Source organism: Cherax quadricarinatus, chromosome 27 (assembly GCF_038502225.1).
Source record: "Cherax quadricarinatus isolate ZL_2023a chromosome 27, ASM3850222v1, whole genome shotgun sequence".
NCBI lineage: Eukaryota > Metazoa > Arthropoda > Malacostraca > Decapoda > Parastacidae > Cherax > Cherax quadricarinatus.
In genome coordinates, this window is record NC_091318.1 from 36158974 (window position 1) to 36182620 (window position 23647).

At 34.8% G+C, this 23647-nt stretch overlaps 1 protein-coding gene across 3 annotated transcripts in view; it reads left to right on the forward strand.

Moving 5' to 3' along the window:
- LOC128691074 (UDP-glucosyltransferase 2-like) overlaps nt 1-23647 on the forward strand; it is a 56640-nt gene that overhangs the window by 27652 nt on the left and 5341 nt on the right. For all 3 annotated transcript variants that reach the window (XM_070089237.1, XM_070089236.1, XM_070089238.1), the window contains 3 exons: nt 5098-5262; nt 17944-18166; nt 18389-18608. In XM_070089237.1, the coding sequence (XP_069945338.1) occupies nt 5098-5262; nt 17944-18166; nt 18389-18608 (608 nt within the window). The remainder of the gene's footprint in view (nt 1-5097; nt 5263-17943; nt 18167-18388; nt 18609-23647) is intronic.

Consider the following 23647-nt stretch of genomic DNA (forward strand, 5'->3'; position numbering starts at 1 on the left):
GTATAGTTTTACCAACTCTCTTAAATGGGTGTGAAGCATGGGTGATGAATGTTGCAGCGAGGAGAAGGCTGGAGGCAGTGGAGATGTCATGTCTGAGGGCAATGTGTGGTGTGAATATAATGCAGAGAATTCGTAGTTTGGAAGTTAGGAGGAGGTGAGGGATTGCCAAAACTGTTGTCCAGAGGGCTGAGGAAGGGTTGTTGAGGTGGTTCGGACATGTAGAGAGAATGGAGGGAAAAAGAGTGACTTCAAGAGTGTATCAGTCTGTAGTGGAAGGAAGGCGGGGTAGGGGTCGGCCTAGGAAAGGTTGGAGGGAGGGGGTAAAGGAGGTTTTGTGTGCGAGGGGCTTGGACTTCCAGCAGGCATGCGTGAGCGTGTTTGATAGGAGTGAATGGAGACAAATGGTTTTCAATACTTGACGTGCTGTTGGAGTGTGAGCAAAGGAACATTTATGAAGGGGTTCAGGGAAACCGGCAGGCCGGACTTGAGTCCTGGAGATGGGAAGTACAGTGTCTGCACTCTGAAGGAGGGGTGTTAATGTTGCAGTTTAAAATCTGTGGTGTAAAGCACTCTTCTGGCAAGACAGTGATGGAGTGAATGATGGTGAAAGTTTTTCTTTTTCGGGCCACCCTGCCTTGGTGGGAATCGGCCAGTGTGATAATAAAAATAATAATATATATAATATATATATATATATATATATATATATATATATATATATATATATATATATATATATATATATATATATATATATATATATATATATATATATATATATATATATAATATATATATGTATATATATACATATATATATATATGTCGTGCCGAATATGTAAAACTGGTCAATTAGCAAGAACTCATTTAAAATTAAGTCCTTTCTAAAATTTTCTCTTGTACGTTTAAAGATATATTTTTTTCATTAATGTTAATGTAAAAAATTTTAATTTTGCACCAAAAGAATCTTAGAAAACTTACCTAACCTTATTATAACAAGAGCAATTTATTTTAGCCTAACCCAACTAAATATATTTTAGATTTGTTTACAATAATTTAATACTAAACAAACACAGTGAAATATATTTTTTTCGTTAGGTTCAGAATGATTTTGGCGAAATTATTGCATACACAAATTTTCACTTGTCCTATATGGCAAGATGAGCGTTGCTATTTAAGCCAAGATCGCAAGTTCTGCCTATTCGGCACGACACACACACACACACACACACACACACATATAAATATATATATATATATATATATATATATATATATATATATATATATATATATATATATATATATATATATATGTATATATATATATTCAGGAAATGCTCTGTGTCAGTTATAAGAAATAAATGCCTGAATAGGAGAATTCACACACGGTATATTAACCGACACTGAGAGTATTTCCTGAGTATTGTGGAAGGTTCTGTTGCACCGCTTGACAAAATGAGGGATTTATTCCCTCTATTTCATTAGTTAGAAGGTTGTTCCCCAATAGCTGCATTCTTTATGTAAATGATCTACTATTGTAATGTAATTTCTTGCGTCACATGACCTGTTCCGAGTGGTTAGAAGCTTAGGGCTGGCTATTAACTATCTCCTTATTTTACTTCATGTCCTCTGCAAACTGTTGGACCTACTCCACCCGACCACATATGGGGTGGGGTATTGAGGGACCGGTGTGTGGTTTACATTCTGCTGGCCTATCTACATATACATACATGTGGTTTAGAGAAACACGTAAGCAACTTGTCGGCCGTTTCCCACCATGGTGGTGGGGGGGGGGGAAAGAATAACTTTCATCATTCACTAAATCATTGTCTTGCCAGACGCGAGCTTACACTACAGTTATAAAACTGCAACAATAACTCCCCTCCTACAGAGTGCAGATACTGTACTTCTCATTTCCAGGACTCAAGTCCGGCCTGACGGTTTCCCTGAATACCTTCATAAATGTTACCTTGCTCACACTCCAACAGCACGTCAAGTATTAAAAACAATTTTTCTCCACTCGCTCCTGTCTAACATGCTCACACATGATTGCTGGAAGCTCAAGCCCCTCGCACACAAAACCTCCTTTACCCCCTCCCTCCAACCTTTCCTAGGCCAACCTATACCCAGCCTTCCCTCCACTACAAATTTATACACTCACGAAGTCATTCTGTTTTGTTCTATTCTCTCTACATGACCGAACCACCTCAACAACCCCTTCTCAGTCCTCTGGAAAATAGTTCTGGTAAATAACAAAAAAGGCACAATACCGTTCTGGTAATCCTGCACCTCCTCCTAATTTCCAAACTACGATTTCTCTGCATTATATTCACACCATACATTGCCATCAAACATATCTCCACTGTCTCCAGTGGACGCAGTGCCTAATAGGTAAAACTTGTCCATTAACAAGAACTCATTTAAAATTAAGTTAATATAAAAATTAATAATTTTGTACCGAAAGCACCTTAGGAAACTTACCTAACCTTATTATAATAAACACAATTTAATTTAGCCTTGTCCAACTATATTTAATTATAAACAAACACAATAATTTCTTTTTCGTTAGGTTCAGAATGATTTGTGCACAATTAGTGCGTACACAAATTTTCGCTTGCCCTGTTCGGCAAAAAGTGCGTTGCTGTTTAAGCTAAAATCGCAAGTTTTACCTATTCAGAGCGACAAATATGTATATATAGTGCAATGTACTGTACTGAAATACTTATAGTGGTCTAGACTTCATTTCAGTTTTGCCTCGTGGATTCGTGTCAGCCGTTAGTGCTATTTTTTTTTTAACTTTGATAAGAAAATACATTTTCTTCAGTCTGCAAACATTTACTGGAAAACACTAAAACAATAAATAGAGAAGCGGCCATAATCTTTAAGAATCTTTTTGATATTGATCAAACGAGTGTTCTAGAACACGGCTTATTTGCTAGAGAGTTCATTATCTAAGCCCTGCCCACTCTAGAATATATTGCTACCTCACAGAGTGTCAGCCATAGCATTCGGCTAACATTCAAGTTGCTATGTAGCACTTGAGAATAAATTGGACAGCAGGTATAAGGAGATTTCCATTTTTCTCACCCCTCCCATGATGCTGTAAACATTTAGGTACCTATTTAATGCTACGAGCACAGGAGCGCCAGGTGGTTACAAATGCGTAATGCCAACAGTATTGAAGGGAAGATTCAGACGCAGAGCAAGATTAATTTTGATAATTTAGACACATGTGCAACTCTTGGGTATCTTTATTGAGGAAACGTTTCGCCACACAGTGGCTTCATCAGTCCATACGAAGGAGAATCTTGAAGAACAGGAGGAGAATGAGGTAATCAGTCCCTCAACCTTGAGTCGATGTGGTCAGTCAATCAGTCTTGAATAGAATACGGCATACGTGCGGAGAAGGAGCTTATAAATCGTAGGCAGGAGAGGTGCAGCAGTCATAGGTGGTGTCACATTTGAACAAATGTGACACCACCTATGACTGCTGCACCTCTGTGTGGCGAAACGTTTCCTCAATAAAGATACCTAAGAGTTGCACATGTGTCTAATTTATCAACATGTCGGTTCTCTGAACCATTCATCTACAAAGATTAATTTTGAAGTGATAAGCAGAGCAAGCATTTAATCTAACAACGTTAGATTAAATGCTTGCTCTGCAAATTGACAAGTAAACTGACTGACAGAGGTCTACAGCTGCTTTGCGCACACTTGCTCAGCACTTGTATAGCTTTCTCAGGGCCATAAGTGTAAGGAGACTTGCCCATACATCTCGTGCGGTCCAGGATGTAGCTCACAACAGGTCAACATAAGCAGGTACCGATATTTATTGCTTAGTTAACAGGGACACCAGGCGTCAAGACCGGGTTATGCACTTCGGTCTCATGGGATTTGATACTGAACTGCTTCGATTTTAATAATGATAGTAATAATAATAATAATAATAATAATAATAATAATAATAATAATAATAATAATAATAAGAAATTTTGATCTCTACAAGTACATGTACAAGGTTTATAGTCCTAGCTGACATCAGCGATATACTACTACATAGAAAGCCTCATGTTATGCTAAGCATTTCGGGCAAATTAGGTCAATTTTGTATCAGGATGCGACCCACACCAGTCGACTGAAAATAACACTCTACCAATCATTTAATAGTTACCTAGCTAAACCCTTTTGCTTTGCATTAATATCAAGGCGTACGCTACCGTCCTGTCTTATCACGTTCACTGTAGCTATTATTATTATTATTATTATTATTATTATTATTATTATTATTATTATTATTAGTAGTAGTAGTAGTAGTAGTAGTAGTAGTATCAGTAGTAGCAGCAGCAGCAGCAGCAGCAGCAGCAGCAGCAGCAGCAGCAGCAGCAGCAGCAGCAGCAGCAGCAGTAGTAGTAGTAGTAGTAGTAGTAGTAATAGTAGTAAAAGTAATAGTAGTAGTAGTAAAAGCAGAATTAGTAATAGTATACGTGTTCAGTGAGAGAGCATTCTTCAAGGTTTTCACTGCTGTAGATTCGAGCGTCCAGGTTACTGACCAATATACATGTGACTGCACACTATTCACCTGACCAGGTCACTGCATACTATACGTGACCAGGTCACTGCATATTATTCCAGGGTCACGGAGCACTGTACCTGTGGCACCTGATAGATGTGACATTGGTGGTTAAGTGGTTTAAGGCGTCTCGGAATTTAAACAGGCTACGAGGGTGCCGTGTTAAAGTATCGAGGGTTCGATTCCCGGTCACTTCAACTTATTATTTGCTAAGAAGCACTTGTTCGTGAATGCATTAATATGTAATAATAAATGCATTCACGAACAAGTGCTTCTTAGCAAATAATAAATTGAAGTAACCGGGAATCGAACCCTCGATACTTTAACACGCCACCCTCGTAGCCTGTTTAAATTAAATAACTAATTGGTGCTAGCCGAGTGTTGCGGCTTGCAGCCGGACAGTGGTAGTATACCAGGTACGACTGCACAAAACATTATTTTGAGTAATAATTGAATAACTGCTCTTACTGAATAAATTTAACTATGCTAAAAAAATTATCGTCGGATCTTATTCAATTTGGCAGATATCAGCAAAGTTCCCAGAGCTTCCGCTGCTTATAGATATAACCAAGAATCAGAGTCTGACGCTGATAAACTCCCACTTCAGTATGACAATGTCATACCCACTCCTTCCCTCCCAAGTGGAGGTGGGAGCCGTCCACTGTCATCCAGGCAAAGCTCTGCCAGAGGTGAGTTCATCTTATGATCAGTGTTCTTATATTAGTTGCATTAGTTTAAAAATTTTTTACAGTCCTACAATAAAAAAATTATTTTTGTATTTTTTTTTTTTTTAGAAAATCAAAGTTCGTAAAAAATATAATGTTTTCCTGTTAAAAAAAAATTAAGTGCATTTACAGTTGCCAGTACACCAACTAAACAGAATGGGTGCTATCCTAGCCTTAATATGGATCCGGCATTATATACTGAAGTCATGTATGAGATATAGTTGAAAAACTTTTGATCATGGTGATTAAAATGGAATCAAGCCTGAAGAGCCGTAAATACACCAAAAATTTGCTTTTCTTGACTTTCTAGAAATTCTACCCAAACAGATTCTGTGGCTACTTCATTTAGTTTTTTATACCTGTTTTTATGCAGCAGTTTATATTTTCAGGTACATATAATGCTGCTCCACCCCTTTTCTGCTATATCTATCTACATGAGACAACCCTTGAATATGGCACTCGGCAATCATATCATATCATTACCCAGTGTAACTTGATGACTGTTATTCTCAAGATTTATAATATCAAAGCCTAAATTAATATTTCCCCACTCATATTCCCTTTTTAAATCCATTCCACTAACTAATCCAAGTTTAAAGGCCTAACAACACCGTCAACTGAACTAGCGAGAATGTCCACACATGCCCAGGATAAGTGAACCCAATCCCTAGGATACGTGTCATTTCTACCACAGAAGTGGCCCCAGTTTTCAATGAATGGTACTGCATTGTCCTTAGTGTTTGTCCAGTCAACAATTTATACCATTTACTCTAGAAAGCCGTTCATTTCCGACACCCCTTCTAGGCAAAATGCCACATATAACAGGGCGCCCTCCCTTCTTCCTAATTATGTATATTGCTATCCTATACCTTCTAACTAAATCTTCACTTTTACGGTTGACTACACCCTTGCCTTCAGCACTGAGGCAGATAACAGGATTTATCCCATTACCATTCATGATGTCAAGCCGGCTAACAATATCCTCCATCCCAGCCCCAGGAAAGCAGGCTCTGTCTCCTACTCCTGTCCTTCAAGCAGAAGGCCCTGTCCATGTACCTAATATGACTGTCCCCAACAAGTGCAATGTTTTTACCTTATTTGGTGTTCTTCGTGTCGTTCCCAGTAGTCAACTTACATTCCTCATGTAGCACGGAGAATGGGTTCGAAATTTCCACAGCTGTCTCCCGGTTCTTTGTCATTTCTACCTCTCCATTCGTCCCCCAGATCCTCAGCTTCGTTCCATGCTGCCCAGGCACTGTCTAGTTTCCTTTCCTGATCTGAGAAGTTACAACAGGAGTAATTCTACGAATCCTACAGGAGGAATACTACGAATCCTTCAGGAAGAATATTGCGAATACTTAAGAGGAACACTACGAATCCTTAAGAGGAATACTACGAATCCTAATGAGGAATACTACGAATTCTTATCGCACACACTTAGGCATTGTTGTCTTGGCTTTAGATATCTGCTTACAATGACTCCCAAGTCTTTTTCAGAGTCTGTGTGATCAAGCTCTACATCACCTAGTTTATAACTTCAAGGGTTATTATCCCAAGGACTAAGACTTTACACTCGTCCACATTGAACGGCCTCTGCCACTTTTAAAACCAATACATTAATTTGTCCAAATCCTTCTGGAGATCATTGGTATCCTCCTCCGAATCAATAATTCGGCCTAATTTTGTGTCATCAGCAAATTTACTCATATGGCTTCTAATTTCTTCATCGAGGTCATTAATGTACATTATGTACAACAAGGGGCCTAAAACTGATAACTGTGAAATGCCACTAATAACCGGTCCCCATTCAGACTTGTCTCGATCCATGTTAGAACTTTACATCCTATACCATGAGCTGTCACTTTTCTTATAAGTCTTTTTAGAGGTACTCTATCGAAGGCTTTACTGAAATCAAAATAACAACAGCATATTCTTTACCGTTGTCTATTGCCTCAAATGCCTTACACTAAAACTACAGGAAATTTGTCAGTTACCCTACACCAGTGTTGAAAATTTAAAACTAATCATGAAGCCTTCTCGTATTATTTGCGAAATAAAATTGAAAAGTTGGACAAAAAATTTAGGCTTCGGTTTAAAGGTCTCTTTTCCGTGATGCTAATAATATTTTAGACACACTGGTCATTGAAAACTACTATTTATTTTGCAGTTCTACAATATTTAGTCACCAAGTGATGCCGAGTAATTAACTCATATTTTTACTGGTTATATAGTTACTATTACGCTATTTAATGTATTTTTGACTTTTTAAAAGTTTGTTCTATATTTGATTTATGCTTTCCTTGGTATAAACCTTGGTAATAAATACCGACAAGTTGGTTTAGAAAGACACGTAAGCAAACACTATGACATATTTATTAGAAAACGTTTCGGTCCTGGGACCTTGATCACTTCTAACATACACGAACGAACGAACGAACAAGTTCAGGTAAGATCCCAATGGAATGAGCGGGGAAGACGGGACAGACGAAGAATAGCGAAGGAGAGGAGTGTTCCTAGTTGTAGAAATAGAGCCAGGGCTTAACCCAGCAGCTGAGACGATCGTGGGATAGAGCTGGAGAGAACAGGACTTGGCTGAGAATGTGGACGACGTGGGCAAGCTGTGCAGGCTCCATCATGGTGGTTGATCTGTAGATCTGGTCGGCGACTGGTTGCTGGAGATCGGCGGGAAGCTGGAAGGAGAGGGAGGCATCTTTCAATATGATTGGTTAAGTATGCAGAGAGGAGAGAGATCAGTGTTGATTGGTGGATAACACTCTTCATATCTGCGTTTTGTTAGTTTTTTGTTCCTGTCATAGAGCCATTTTGAAGGATTTTGAAAGCAGGTTTTGATAATAAACTATGTTAGAGCAGACTTTAGCTGTTTTTCTCTAAGTCTGCAATTAAGGCAGTTTCAGTGTGGGGATCGCATCCAGGAGCAACAGTGTACTTGATACTACCATGGTGCATGGAATAGATGACCTGAGGTGCATATAGCGACGGGGTGTGAGGGTTATATGTATAAAAGGTGAGGGGTTCAGTTGGTCTAAATATTGTTTCCTCTTCCATTTCTTCAGGTCTTCGAGTATCTTGAGGTGGATTTTCAGGAGGAAGTGTCTTAGCTTTCTTGGCTTTTGGTGGTTGAGTTGGAGATGAAGCAGGCGGTTCCTTAGTAGTAGCAGAGGAGGTGGAAGACTCAGGTGATTGGTCCACAGCGGTGGTGATGTTGGAAGTCACTGATTGGTTGTTTCTTGGAGATGGAATTTCAGGTGTTGTGATGTTGCCTAATTCTTTGGTGAGCTTGATGATGTCCGCAGATGGTGGAGAGTCTGGGAAAGTAAAGTTTGGCATGTTGTTCAGTCGGAAGAGCTCATTAATAACAGTGTTGAAGGAGCCTGGTAATGCCATATTATGCATGTGTACATATAGCATACAGTAATGAATTTTCGTAGGTTCATAAGCTCATGGAGTAGTGGTGGAGGGTTGGGTAGCTTTTAAAAGTTTTGTTGTGTCGGCCTGGAGTTTGGTGATGGCAGCATAAGTAGGTGACTTGGAAGGTGTCTTCTTCTGTTCTGCTTCTTGGCTTTTTCTCAGAATTTCACGACGAGTGGGGCACTTTGCAGCGAGAGTATGGTGATTGTTTTTGCAGTTGAGACACTTAAGTGGGGCAGTAGAAGTACAAGTCTTGGAATCGTGGCCTTCAGACCCGCAGGTAGAGCAGAACTTTTTGTCTTTTGTGGGGCAGTCTTTTGTAGAGTGTAGGTAAGAGTAGCAACTCCAGCACTGAGTAATATGATGGTACCGCTCAGCTTCAATATGACTGGAGTTAATGAATTAATAGTACATGGCCAGGCCTTCAGCCATAGCTTGAGTAGCCATTGTCACATCAGTAAAAGTGATTTTCAGCATGGAGGAGGCAGTAGGAATCTTGGTGATGCTTTCAACTGTAGCCCAGGGATTTTGTTCTTCTATGGAGGTCTTTAGGTCTTCAGCAGGTTGTATGGTAATCAGTTTGTCAAGTCTCTTCAAGAAGACAGTCCACTTAGCCCGTAAGGCAGGAGAGGACATGACTTTGAAGCCACGGTCTGATAGAGTGGACAAAGCGGAGGAGGTCAGTAGTTTTTCAGCTTCAACATCGTCTTCACAGAAAATAAAGAAGGCTTCGTGGAGTGAGAGGATCGTATTAATCTTGACCTGTAGACCCCTGATTACCACAGCAAGGGCAAGCTTGGTGGAGTCATTGATCGTACCACTGGATGGTTTTATCTTGACTCTGTTGGAGAAGCTCATCTTGACAACCGACATTCTTGCGTTTTGTGGAGAGTTGAAGGTGTGATACTCAGATAGTGTACGACGCAAATAGTAGCAACCGGGAGAGTGTGTCTAACATACAGAGGTAGAAAGACATTATATATATAGGCGGAGAGTGAGGTGTGAGTGACGCACGGTAACCTGGAGAATGTCATGTTGGGTTGAGGACGGGTAGACGATGAAATTATGTGACTCCTGTGTTGTTGGGTTGGTGGTGCCAATGTTTTTGAAATTTTGTAGTTTCCAGTGTTACGTTCTATAGTGTTAATATATCAGTTTTAATATATCATGCGATTTTGGCTTAAATAGCGATGCACTTCTTGGCGAATAAGGCAAGCAAAAAATTTGTGTATGCAATAATTTCACAAAAATCATTCTGAACCTAACGAAAAATATATCTTTATTTGCATATGTTTATTATTAAATTGTTGTAAACTTATCTTTAAACGTATAAGAGAAATTTTTAAAAAGGACTTAATTTTAAATGAGTTCTTGCTAATTGACCATATATATATATATATATATATATATATATATATATATATATATATATATATATATATATATATATATATATATATATATATATATATATATATGTCGTGCCGAATAGGCAGAACTTGCGATCTTGGCTTAAATAGCAACGCTCATCTTGCCAAATAGGACAAGTGAAAATTTGTGTATGCAATAATTTCGCCAAAATCATTCTGAACCTAACGAAAAAAATATATTTCACTGTGTTTGTTTAGTATTAAATTACTGTAAACAAATCTAAAATATATTTAGTTGGGTTAGGCTAAAATAAATTGTTCTTGTTATAATATGGTTAGGTAAGTTTTCTAAGAATCTTTTGGTGCAAAATTAAAAATTTTTACATTAACATTAATGAAAAAAATATATCTTTAAACGCATAAGAGAAAATTTCAGAAAGGACTTAATTTTAAATGAGTTCTTGCTAATTGACCAGTTTTACATATTCGGCACGACATATATATATATATATATATATATAGGCATGCAATTAGATCACAGTAAACAGTTGATTTCAGAATATGCAAAACAACCCCTGTGAAAGAATAGAGAAATTCCAAGTGCTTTCGTGACTACTCACTTTATCAAGGAACAATAAAAGTAATGCATCAAAGGAAGGCACATAAAGGGTCTAGACCACACTTCACTATCACATCCCACAACAAAGCAGCACCTGACGCGCGACTCATAAGAAAGGGAACACTGCAGCAGGTCCACTGGCCCAACTAGACAGGTCCTTCACACAACCCACGAACAAGCTATTCTACCCAAGAATTAAGAATTTTAAAATTTATTATTTGTCCAATGTATTATTAAATTTATATAAACCAAAGGAAATATTCATATTATTGTCAAAACTGTCGACCATGGACTTGCTTGATACAACTTTCTCAACTTTTTGAAAATCAATTGGATGGTTAAAATCTCTTACATGAATAAATAGAGCATTGGAATCTTGTCCAGTTCTAATGCTATATTTATGTTGTTTTAATCTTAGTTCGAGATTTTTACCAGTTTGACCGTAATAAACTTTATCGCAAATTTTACAAGGAATCTTATAGACACATCCGTCAGCATTTTGGGGGGAATTCTTTATCAAAAGTTTTTTTTACTGTATCAAGATTTTTAAATACAACTTTGATATTAAAAGTCTTAAGAGAAGGCATATCAACCAAGTTTTCATGGTAAGGGAGAACCAACATATTTTTAGTTGAATAAGGCTCGTTGTCCCTTTTTGGATTGTAAAAAGTATTTCTATCTTTAGCTATTTCATAAATTTGGAATATTTCTTCATCTATGAACTCTGGACTACAAATACGTAAAGCTCTCAAAAACATTGATGAGAAAACAGACAGTTTAACTTTATCTGGATGGGAAGAATAATAGTGTACTTAGGAGCAGTTATTTGTAGGTTTTCTGTAAATTTTAAATTTGAATTCATTATTACTCTTAATATTTAAAACATCTAGAAAAGGCAATGAGTTATTTTATTCAAACTCAACAGTAAAGTTTATAGAATGGGCTAAGCTATTTAATTTCCCAAGGAAATGGTGTATATCTACATTCTTGGGCATAAAACACAAAATATCATAAACATATCTGAACCATTTGGCTTTATTAGGGAGGATTGTATTAAGCAGCCTTGTTTCAAAAAAATCCATGTATAGATTACTAAGAACAGGTGAAAGAGGATTTCCCATTGCCATACCAAACTTCTGAGTGTAAAACTTATCATTAAAAACAAATTTTGCATCAACAATGCAAAGTTTAATAAGTTTAAATGATAGTAGGAACTTGCAATGGTAAATCATAATTAACGAGTTCTTCAGATAAGAAACTTAATAAATCATCAACAGGAAATTTCGTAAACAAGGAAGTAACATCAAAATTAACCATGTTAAAATCATTTAAGCCAGTCAAGGAGCTTAATTTGTCAACTAAATCTATGTTGTTTTTAACATTAAAGTTAGAAATTTTGCCAACAATAGGTCTCAAAATGTCAACAAGCCATTTGGATAATTTATATGAAACTGAGCCTATGGAGCTAATAAATGGTCTGACTGGATTCCCTTACTAAAGCAGATAAAATAAATGCAATAGCAATTATGAAAGAAAATGATTACCAAGAAAAAAGGAATAATCTCTTAGATGATACTGAAACCTATTGTAAACTTAGAAAAAATACCCGGGAAACTGTTAACAGCGATTTCAATAAAACAGTAAAACTTCTACTGAAAGGCAAAGAAGAATTAATCAAACAATTTACTTCCACTAATCCATCTTTACCTTACATGTATGGACTAATAAAAACACACAAACCAGGGAATCCAGTCAGACCAATTATTAGCGCCATAGGATCAGCTTCATATAAATTATCCAAATGCTTTGTTGACATTTTGAGACCTATTGTTGGCAAAATTTCTAACTTTAATGTTAAAAATAACATAGATTTTGTTGATAAATTAAGCTCCTTGACTGACTTAAATGGTTTTAACATGGTTAGTTTTGATGTTAGTTAATTGTTTACGAAAGTTCCTGTTGATGATTTAAGTTTTTTTATCTGAATAACTCGTTAATTATGATTTACCATTGCCAGTTCCTACTATCATTAAACTCATTAAACTTTGCGTTGATGATGCAAAATTTGTATTTAATGATAAGTTAAGTTTTACACTCAGAAGTTTGGTATGGCAAAAGGAAATCCTCTTTCACCTGTTCTTAGTGACCTATACATGGAATTTTTTGAAACAAGGCTGCTTAACACAATCCTTCCTAATAAAGCCAAATGGTTCAGATATATTGATGATATTTTGTGTCTTATGCCCAAGGATATAGATATACAATATTTCCTTGGCAAATTAAATAGCTTAGCCCATTCTATATGCCTTTATATGCCTTCCTTTGATGCATTACTTTTATTGTTCTTTGATAATATGAGTAGTCACGAAAGCGCTTGTAATTTCTCTATTCTATTCTCTCTCTCTCTCTCTATACATATACATATATATATATATATATATATATATATATATATATATATATATATATATATATATATATATATATATATATATATATATATATATATATATATATACATATATATATATATATATATATATATATACATATATATATATATATATATATATATATATATATATATATATATATATGCAATAAGATCACAGTAAACAGGTGATTTCAGAATATGCAAAACAACCACTGTGAAAGAATAGAGAAATTCCAAGCGCATTAGTGACTTCTCACATTATCAAGGAACTATATAATAATGTGGGAAGTCACGAAATCGCTTGGAATTTTGCTATTTCACAATGGTTGTTTTGCATATATATATATATATATATATATATATATATATATATATATATATATATATATATATATATCTATATATATATATATATATATATATATATATATATATATATATATATATATATATATATATATATATATATATATATATGTCATGCCGAATATGTCAAACTGGTCAATTAGCAAGAACTGATTTAAAATTAAGTCCTTTCGAAAATTTCGAATATTTTTTTCATTAATGTTAATATAAAAAAATTTAATTTTGCACCTAAAGAATCTTAGAAAACTTACCTAGCATTATTATAACAAGAGCAATTTATTTTAGCACAACCCAACTAAATATATTTTTTTAGATTTGTTTACAATTATTTAATACTAAACAAACACAGTGAAATACATTTTTTCGTTAGATTCAGAATGATTTTGGCGAAGTTATTGCATACACAAATTTTCAATTGTCCTATATGGCAAGATGAGCGTTGCTATTTAAGCCAAGATCGCAAGTTCTGCCTATTCGTGCCGAATAGGCATATATATATTATATATATATATGTCGTGCCGAATATGTAAATCTAGTCAATTAGCAAGAACTCATTTAAAATTAAATAATTTCTGAAATAATACTAAAGAAACACAGTGAAATATATTTTTTTCGTTAGGTTCAGAATGATTTTGTCGAAATTAATGCATACACAAATTTTCGCTTGCCCTATATGGCAAGATGAGCGTTGCTATTTAAGCCAAGATCGCAAGTTCTGCCTATTCGGCACGACATATATATATATATATATATATATATATATATATATATATATATATATATATATATATATATATATATGTATATATATATATATATATATATATATATATATATATATATACATATATATATATATATATATATATATATATATATATATATATATATATATATATATATATATATATATTTATATATATATATATATATATATATATATATATATATATATTTATATATATATATATATATATATATATATATATATGTATATATATATATATATATATATATATATATATATATATATATATATATATATATATATATATATATATATATATATATATATTTCAACAAATCGGCCGTCTCTCACCGAGGCAGGCTGACCCAAAAAAGAAAGAAAATCCCCAAGAAGAAAATACTTTCATCATCATTCAACACTTTCACCTCACTCACACATCATCACTGTTTTTGCAGAGGTGCTCAGAACACAACAGTTTAGAAGCATATAAGTATAAAGATACACAACATATCCCTCCAAACTGCCAATATCCCAAACCCCTCCTTTAAAGTGCAGGCATTGTACTTCCCATTTCCAGGACTCAAGTCCGGCTATATAAAAATAACCGGTTTCCCTGAATCCCTTCACTAAATATTACCCTGCTCACACTCCAACAGATCGTCAGGTCCCAAATACCATTCGCCTCCATTCACTCCTATCTAACACTCTCATGGACGCCTCCTGGAAGTCCAAGCCCCTCCCCCACTAAACCTCCCTTACCCCTTCCTTCCAACCTTCGCGAGGATGACCCATACCCCTCCTTCCTTCTCCTACAGATTTAAATGCTCTCCATGTCATTCTACTTTGATCCATTCTCTCTAAATGACCAACCACCTCAACAACCCCTCTTCAGCCCTCTAATAGTTTTATTAACTCCACACCTTCTCCTAATTTCCACACTCCGAATTTTCTGCATAATATTTACACCGCACTTTGATCTTAGACAGGACATCTCCACTGCCTCCAACCGCCTCCTCGCTGCTGCATTTACATCCCAAGCTTCACACCCAAATAAGTGTGTTATCACTACTATACTTTCATACATTCCCTTCTTTGCCTCCATAGATAACGTTTTTTGACTCTACATATACCTCAACGCACCACTCACCTTTTTTACTTCATCAATTCTATGATTAACCTCATCCTCCATAAATCCATCCGCCGACACGTCAACTCCCAAGTATCTGAAAACATTCACATCTTCCATACTCCTTCTCCCCAATTTGATATCCAATTTTTCTTTATCCAAATCATTTGATACCCTCATCACCTTACTCTTTTCTATGTTCACTTTCAACTTTCTACCTTTACACACACTCCCAAACTCATCTACTAATTTTTGCAATTTCTTTTTAGAATCTTCCATAAGGACAGTATCATCAGCAAAAAGTAACTGTGTCAATTCCCATTTTGTATTTGATTCCCCATAATTTAATCCCACCCCTCTCCCGAATACCCTAGCATTTACTTCTTTTACAACCCCATCTATAAATATATTAAACAACCATGGTGACATTACACATCCCTGTCTAAGACCTATTTTTACCGGGAAGTAGTCTCCCTCTCTTCTACACACCCTAACCTGAGCCTCACTATCCTCATAAAAACTCTTTACAGCATTTCGTAACTTACCACCTATTCCATATACTTGCAACGTCTGCCATATTGCTCCCATATCCACTCTATTATATTCCTTTTCTAAATCCATAAATGCAATAAAAACTTCCCTACCTTTATCTAAATACTGTTCACATATATGCTTCAATGTAAACACTTGATCTACACATCCCCTACCCACTCTGAAACCTCCTTGCTCATCCGCAATCCTACATTCTGTCTTACCTCTAATTCTTTCAATTATAACCCTACCGTACACTTTTCCAGGTATACTCAGTAAATTTATTCCTCTATATTTTTTACAATCTCTTTTGTCCCCTTTCCCTTTATATAAAGGGACTATACATGCTCTCTGCCAATCCCTAGGTACCTTCCCCTCTTTCATACATTTATTAAACAAAAGTACCAACCACTCCAACACTATATCCCCCCTGCTTTTAACATTTCTGTCATGATCCCATCAGTTCCAGCTGCTTTACCCGCTTTCATTCTACGTAATGCCTCACGTACCTCCCCCACACTTACATTCTGCTCGTCTTCACTCCTAAAAGATGGTATACCTCCCTGGCCAGTGCATGAAATTACCGCCTCCCTTTCTTCCTCAACATTTAAAAGTTCCTCAAAATATCGCCATCTACCTAATACCTTCCTCTCCCTATCTACTAACTCCCCTACTCTGTTTTTAACTGACAAATCCATACGTTCCCTAGGTTTTCTTAACTTGTTTAACTCACTCCTAATTTTTTTCTTATTTTCATTAAAATTTCTTGACAGTTCCTCTCCCAGTCTATCATCTGCTCTCCTTTTGCACTCTCTCACTACTCTCTTTACCTTTCTTTTACTCTCCATATACTCTGCTCTTCTTTTAACACTTCTGCTTTGTATAAACCTCTCATAAGCTAACTTTTTCTCTTTTATCACACCCTTTACTTCATCATTCCACCAATCATTCCTCTTTCCTCCTGCCCCCACCCTCTTATAACCACAAACTTCTGCCCCACATTCTAATACTGCATTTTTAAAACTCATCCAACCCTCCTCAACCCCCCACTAATCATCTTTGCACTAGCCCACCTTTCTGCCAATAGTCGCTTATATCTCGCCCGAACTTCCTCCTCCCTTAGTTTATACACTTTCACTTCCTTCCTACTTGTTGTTGCCACCTTCCTCTTGTCCCATCTACCTCTTACTCTAACTGTAGCTACAACTAAATAATGATCCGATATATCAGTTGCCCCTCTATAAACATGTACATCCTGGAGCCTACCCATCAACTTTTTATCCACCAATACATAATCTAGCAAACTACTTTCATTACGTGCTACATCATACCTTGTATATTTATTTATCCTCTTTTTCATAAAATATGTATTATTTATTACCAAACCTCTTTCTACACATAGCTCAATTAAATGCTCCCCATTTTCATTTACCCCTGGCACCCCAAATTTACTTACTACTCCCTTCACAACATTTTTACCCACTATATATATATATATATATATATATATATATATATATATATATATATATATATATATATATATATATATATATATATATATATATATATATATATATATATATATATATATATATATATATATATATATATATATATATATATATATATATATATATATATATATGTGTGTGTGTGTGTGTGTGTGTATTCCCTGTAGGGTGTATTTTTTCGAATATATGAGAAGAGTGATTAAAATATTCGTGTCTGGTGGTGAAAAGGTTATCTTGAAGCCTTAATGATCATAATGTAATCGACTGGCATTTAACATCATTAACCATCCAAATCGCAACATTTTCTAAATATTTGTACCGAGAGAGGAGGTCAGGGAGAAAACATCAGTTTCACTTTTCAAGTCATAACAACATTAGAAACAGGTAAACTGTAGCAAGTTCTTCTATTCAAAGTGCCTCGTTGTGGATCTGCTGATTGTCTGTTTCATATACTCCATGAATACTAAATTTCTTATATATACTAATAATTAATCACGTGCTTTTTCAGGATCTCAGTTCATGGATTGAGGGCGCCGGGGAAGTTGGTGTTGTGTATTTCAGCTTAGGATCCATTACTAGTGGCCATGCAATGCCCACCAAGTACCTCAATTTATTCATTGAAGCCTTCAGGAGACTTGAGCAGCGGGTTATCTGGAAGTATGAAGGTGATCTCCCTGGACTTTCAGACAACGTTCTCACAAAGCCCTGGCTTCCTCAACAGGATATTTTAAGTTAGTGTAACAACCATCAATATTGTAGAACGTATATGAATAATTAACAATGATATTCAAATAAACCACAAGAACTGTTCTGTTAGTCCTCTGTATGAGTGCGAGACAATCAGTCCACCATTTATCGAGTGTGATACAAATACGTTGCCTAATTGTGCTCTGAATAATTTAGAATGATATATTGACTAACACCATTCTTAAATATATTACATTTTTCCAAAGGTGATCCAGGAGTGAAGGTGTTCATGAGTCATGGAGGTCTTCTGAGTACACAGGAAGCCATGTACCATGCTACACCCATCCTGGCTCTCCCTATCTTCGCTGATCAACCCAGGAATGCTCAAAATATTGCTAGCAAGGGAATTGGATTGTACTTAAACTGGCATGAGTTATCAGTTGATCGCATTATTACGACCATTCAAGAAATCATCAATAACCCTGAGTAAGTATTATAAACCGATGGAACTATTTCGGTAAACCTAATTACCTGAATAATCAAGTGCTTAAATGACTGGTAGATGGTTCTTACTATTAACTACAAGTTGGTGAGGGGTTCGTAGCCTCCTGTTTAAGGTTACCACGTACAGTAACATTAATGCAAGGTTTCCCTACACGAGGTTTTATCAGGAACGTCCATCGTGGTCTCATTTAGGCCAAAAGTCGTACTAACAAAGGTAGCAATTTCTATATGTGCCATTTCTCTATTTGTCAGCTACGCTTTTAACGTTATTTACTAAGTTAATGCTTCTCAAGGAAGGTTCCTTGGCACTGGTGAGGGGCTCTTGATCTAGGGAATTGGATCTGTGCTCCAATTCCCCGAATTAAGCCTGAACATCTTCCACATCCCCCCCACAGGCGCTGTATAATCCTACGGGTTTAGCGCTTCCCCCTTGATTATAATAATACTAAGTTAACGTCTAACTGGATACTTGGCACATCAACAGCCTTATGACCCACTATCTATCTATCTATCTATCTATCTATCTATATATATATATATATATATATATATATATATATATATATATATATATATATATATATATATATATATATATATATATATATATATATATATGTATATATATATATGTCGTGCCGAATATGTAAAACTGGTCAATTAGCAAGAACTCATTTAAAATAAAGTCCTTTCTAAAATTTTCTCTTATACATTTAAAGATATATTTTTTTCATTAATGTTGATGTAAAAATTTATAATTTTGCACCAAAAGGAACTTAGAAAACTTACCTAACCTTATTATAACAAGAACAATTTATTTTAGCCTAACACAACTAAACATATTTTAGATTCGTTTACAATAATTTAATACTAAACAAACACAGTGAAATATATTTTTTTCGCTAAGTTCAGAATGATTTTGGCGAAATTATTGCATACACAAATTTTCACTTGTCCTATATGGCAAGATGAGAGTTGCTATTTAAGCCAAGATCGCAAGTTCTGCCTATTCGGCACGACACACACACACACACACACACACACAAATATATATATATATATATATATATATATATATATATATATATATATATATATATATATATATATATATTATATAATATATATATATATATATTATATAATATATATACATATATATATACATATATATATATATATATATATATATATATATATATATATATATATATATATATACATATATATATATATATATATATATATATATATATATATATATATATATATATATATATATATATATGTATATTAGGTAGTAGGTTGGTAGACAGCAACCGCCCAGGGAGGTACTACCGTCCTGCCAAGTGAGTGTAAAACGAAAGCCTGTAATTGTTTTACATGATGGTAGGATTGCTGGTGTCCTTTTTTCTGTCTCATGAACATGCAAGATTTCAGGTACGTCTTGCTACTTCTACTTACACTTAGGTCACACTACACATACATGTACAAGCACATATATACACACCCCTCTGGGTTTTCTTCTATTTTCTTTCTAGTTCTTATTCTTGTTTATTTCCTCTTATCTCCATGGGGAAGTGGAACAGAATTCTTCCTCCGTAAGCCATGCGTGTTGTAAGAGGCGACTAAAATGCCGGGAGCAAGGGGCTAGTAACCTCTTCTCCTGTATATATTACTAAATGTAAAAGGAGAAACTTTCGTTTTTCCTTTTGGGCCACCCTGCCTCGGTGGGATACGGCTGGTGTGTTGAAAGAAAGAATATATGTATATGTCGTGCCGAATAGGCAGAACTTGCGATCTTGGCTTAAATAGCAACGCTCATCTTGCCATATAGGACAATTGAAAATTTGTGTATGCAATAATTTCGCCAAAATCATTCTGAACCTAACGAAAAAAATATATTTCATTGTGTTTGTTTAGTATTTAATTATTGTAAACAAATCTAAAATATATTTAGTTGGGTTAGGCTAAAATAAATTGTTCTTGTTATAATAAGGTTAGGTAAGTTTTCTAAGTTCCTTTTGGTGCAAAATTATAAATTTTTGCATCAACATTAATGAAAAAAATATATCTTTAAATGTATAAGAGAAAATTTTAGAAATTACTTAATTTTAAATGAGTTCTTGCTAATTTTCCAGTTTTACATATTCGGCACGACATATATATATATATATATATATATATATATATATATATATATATATATATATATATATATATATATATATATATATATATATATATATATATATATATATATGTCGTGCCGAATAGGCAAAACTTGCGATCTTGGCTTAAATAGCAACGCTCATCTTGCCATATAGGACAAGTGAAAATTTGTGTATGCAATAATTTCGCCAAAATCATTCTGAGCCTAACGAAAAAAATATATTTCACTGGGTTGGTTTAGTATTAAATTATTGTAAACAAATCTAAAATATATTTAGTTGGGTTAGGCTAAAATAAATTGCGCTTGTTATAATAAGGTTAGGTAAGTTTTCTAAGATTCTTTTGGTGCAAAATTGTAAATGTTTACATTAACATCACTGAAAAAATATGTCTTTAAACGTCTAAGAGAAAATTTCAGAAATAACTTAATTTTAAATGAGTTCATGCTAATTGACCAGTTTTACATATTCGGCACGACATATATATATATATATATATATATATATATATATATATATATATATATATATATATATACATATATATATATACATATATATATATACATATATATATATACATATATATGTCGTGCCGAATATGTAAAACTGGTCAATTAGCAAGAACTCATTTAAAATTAAGTCCTTTCTGAAATTTTCTCTTTTACTTTTAAAGATATATTTTTTTCATTAATGTTAATGTAAAAATTTATAATTTTGCACCAAAAGAATCTTAGAAAACTTACCTAACCTTATTATAACAAGAACAATTTATTTTAGCCTAACCCAACTAAATATGTTTTAGATTTGTTTACAATAATTTAATACTAAACAAACACAGTGAAATATATTTTTTTCGTTAGGTTCAGAATGATTTTGGCGAAATTATTGCATACACAAATTTTCACTTGTCCTATATGGCAAGATGAGCGTTGCTATTTAAGCCAAGATCGCAAGTTCTGCCTATTCGGCACGACATATATGTATTTAGTGTTGGAATGGTTGGTATTTTTGTTTAATAAATGTATAAAAGAGGGGAAGGTACCTAGGGATTGGCAGAGAGCATGTATAGTCCCTTTATATAAAGGGAAGGGGGCGAAAAGAGATTGTAAAAATTATAGAGGAATAAGTTTACTGAGTATACCAGGAAAAGTGTACGGTAGGATTATTATTGAAAGAATTAGAGGTAAGACAGAATGTAGAATTGCGGATGAGCAAGGAGGTTTTAGAGTGGGTAGGGGATGTGTAGATCAAGTGTTTACATTGAAGCATATATGTGAGCAGTATTTAGATAAAGGTAGAGAAGTTTTTATTGCATTTATGGATTTAGAAAAGGCATATGATAGAGTGGATAGAGGAGCAATGTGGCAGATGTTGCAAGTATATGGAATAGGTGGTAAGTTATTAAATGCTGTAAGGAGTTTTTATGAGGATAGTGAGGCTCAGGTTAGGATGTGTAGAAGAGAGGGAGACTACATCCCGGCAAAAGTAGGACTTAGACAGGGATGTGTAATGTCACCATGGTTGTTTAATATATTTATAGATGGGGTTGTAAAAGAAGTAAATGCTAGGGTGTTCGGGAGAGGGGTGGGATTAAATTATGGAGAATTATATACAAAATCGGAAGTGACACAGTTACTTTTTGCTGATGATACTGTGCTTATGGGAGATTCTAAAGAAAAATTGCAAAGGTTAGCGGACGAATTTGGGAGTGTGTGTAAAAGGAAAAAAGTTGAAAGTGAACATAGAAAAGAGTAAGTTGATGAGAGTATCAAATGATTTAGATAAAAATTGGATATCAAATTGGGGAGGAGGAGTATGGAAGAAGTGAATGTTTTCAGATATTTGGAAGTTGCCGTGCCAGCGGATGGATTTATGAAGGATGAGGTTAATCATAGAATTGATGAAGCAAAAAAGGTGAGGGGTGCATTGAGGTATATGTAGAGGCAAAAAATGTTATCTATGGAGGCAAAGAAGGGAACGTATGTAAGTATAGTAGTACCAACGCTCTTATATGGGTGTGAAGTTTGGGTTGTAAATGCTGCAGCGAGGAGGCGGTTGGAGGCAGTGGAGATGTCCTGTCTAATGGCAATGTGTGGTGTAAATATTATGCAGAAAATTCGGAGTGTGGAAATTAGGAGGTGTGGAGTTAATAAAAGTATTAGTCAGAGGGCTGAAGAGGGTTTGTTGAGGTGGTTTGGTCATTTAGAGAGAATGGATCAAAGTAGAATGACATGGAGAGCGTATAAATCTTTAGGGGAAGGAAGGCGGGGCAGGGGTCGTCCTCGAAAAGGTTGGATTGAGGGGGTAAAGGAGGTGTTGTGGGCGAGGGGTTTGGACTTCCAGCAGGCGTGACAAATGGTATTTGGGACCTGACGAGCTGTTGGAGTGTGAGCAGGGTAATATTTAGTGAAGGGATTCAGGGAAACCGATTATTTTATATAACCGGACTTGAGTCCTGGAAATGGGAAGTGCAATGCCTGCACTCTAAAAGAGGGGTTTAAGATTTTGACAGTTTGGAGGGATATATTGTGTACTTTTATATGTATATACTTCTAAACTGTTGTCTTCTTGGCACCTCTGCAAAAACAGTGATTATGTGTGAGTTGAAAGTGTTGAATGATGATGAAAGTATTTTCTTTTTGGGGATTTTCCTTCTCTTTGGGTCACCCTGACTCGGTGGGAGACGGCCGACTTGTTGAATATATATATATATATATATATATATATATATATATATATATATATATATATATATATATATATATATATATATATATATATATATATATTTATATATATATATATATATATATATATATATATATATATATATATATATATATATAT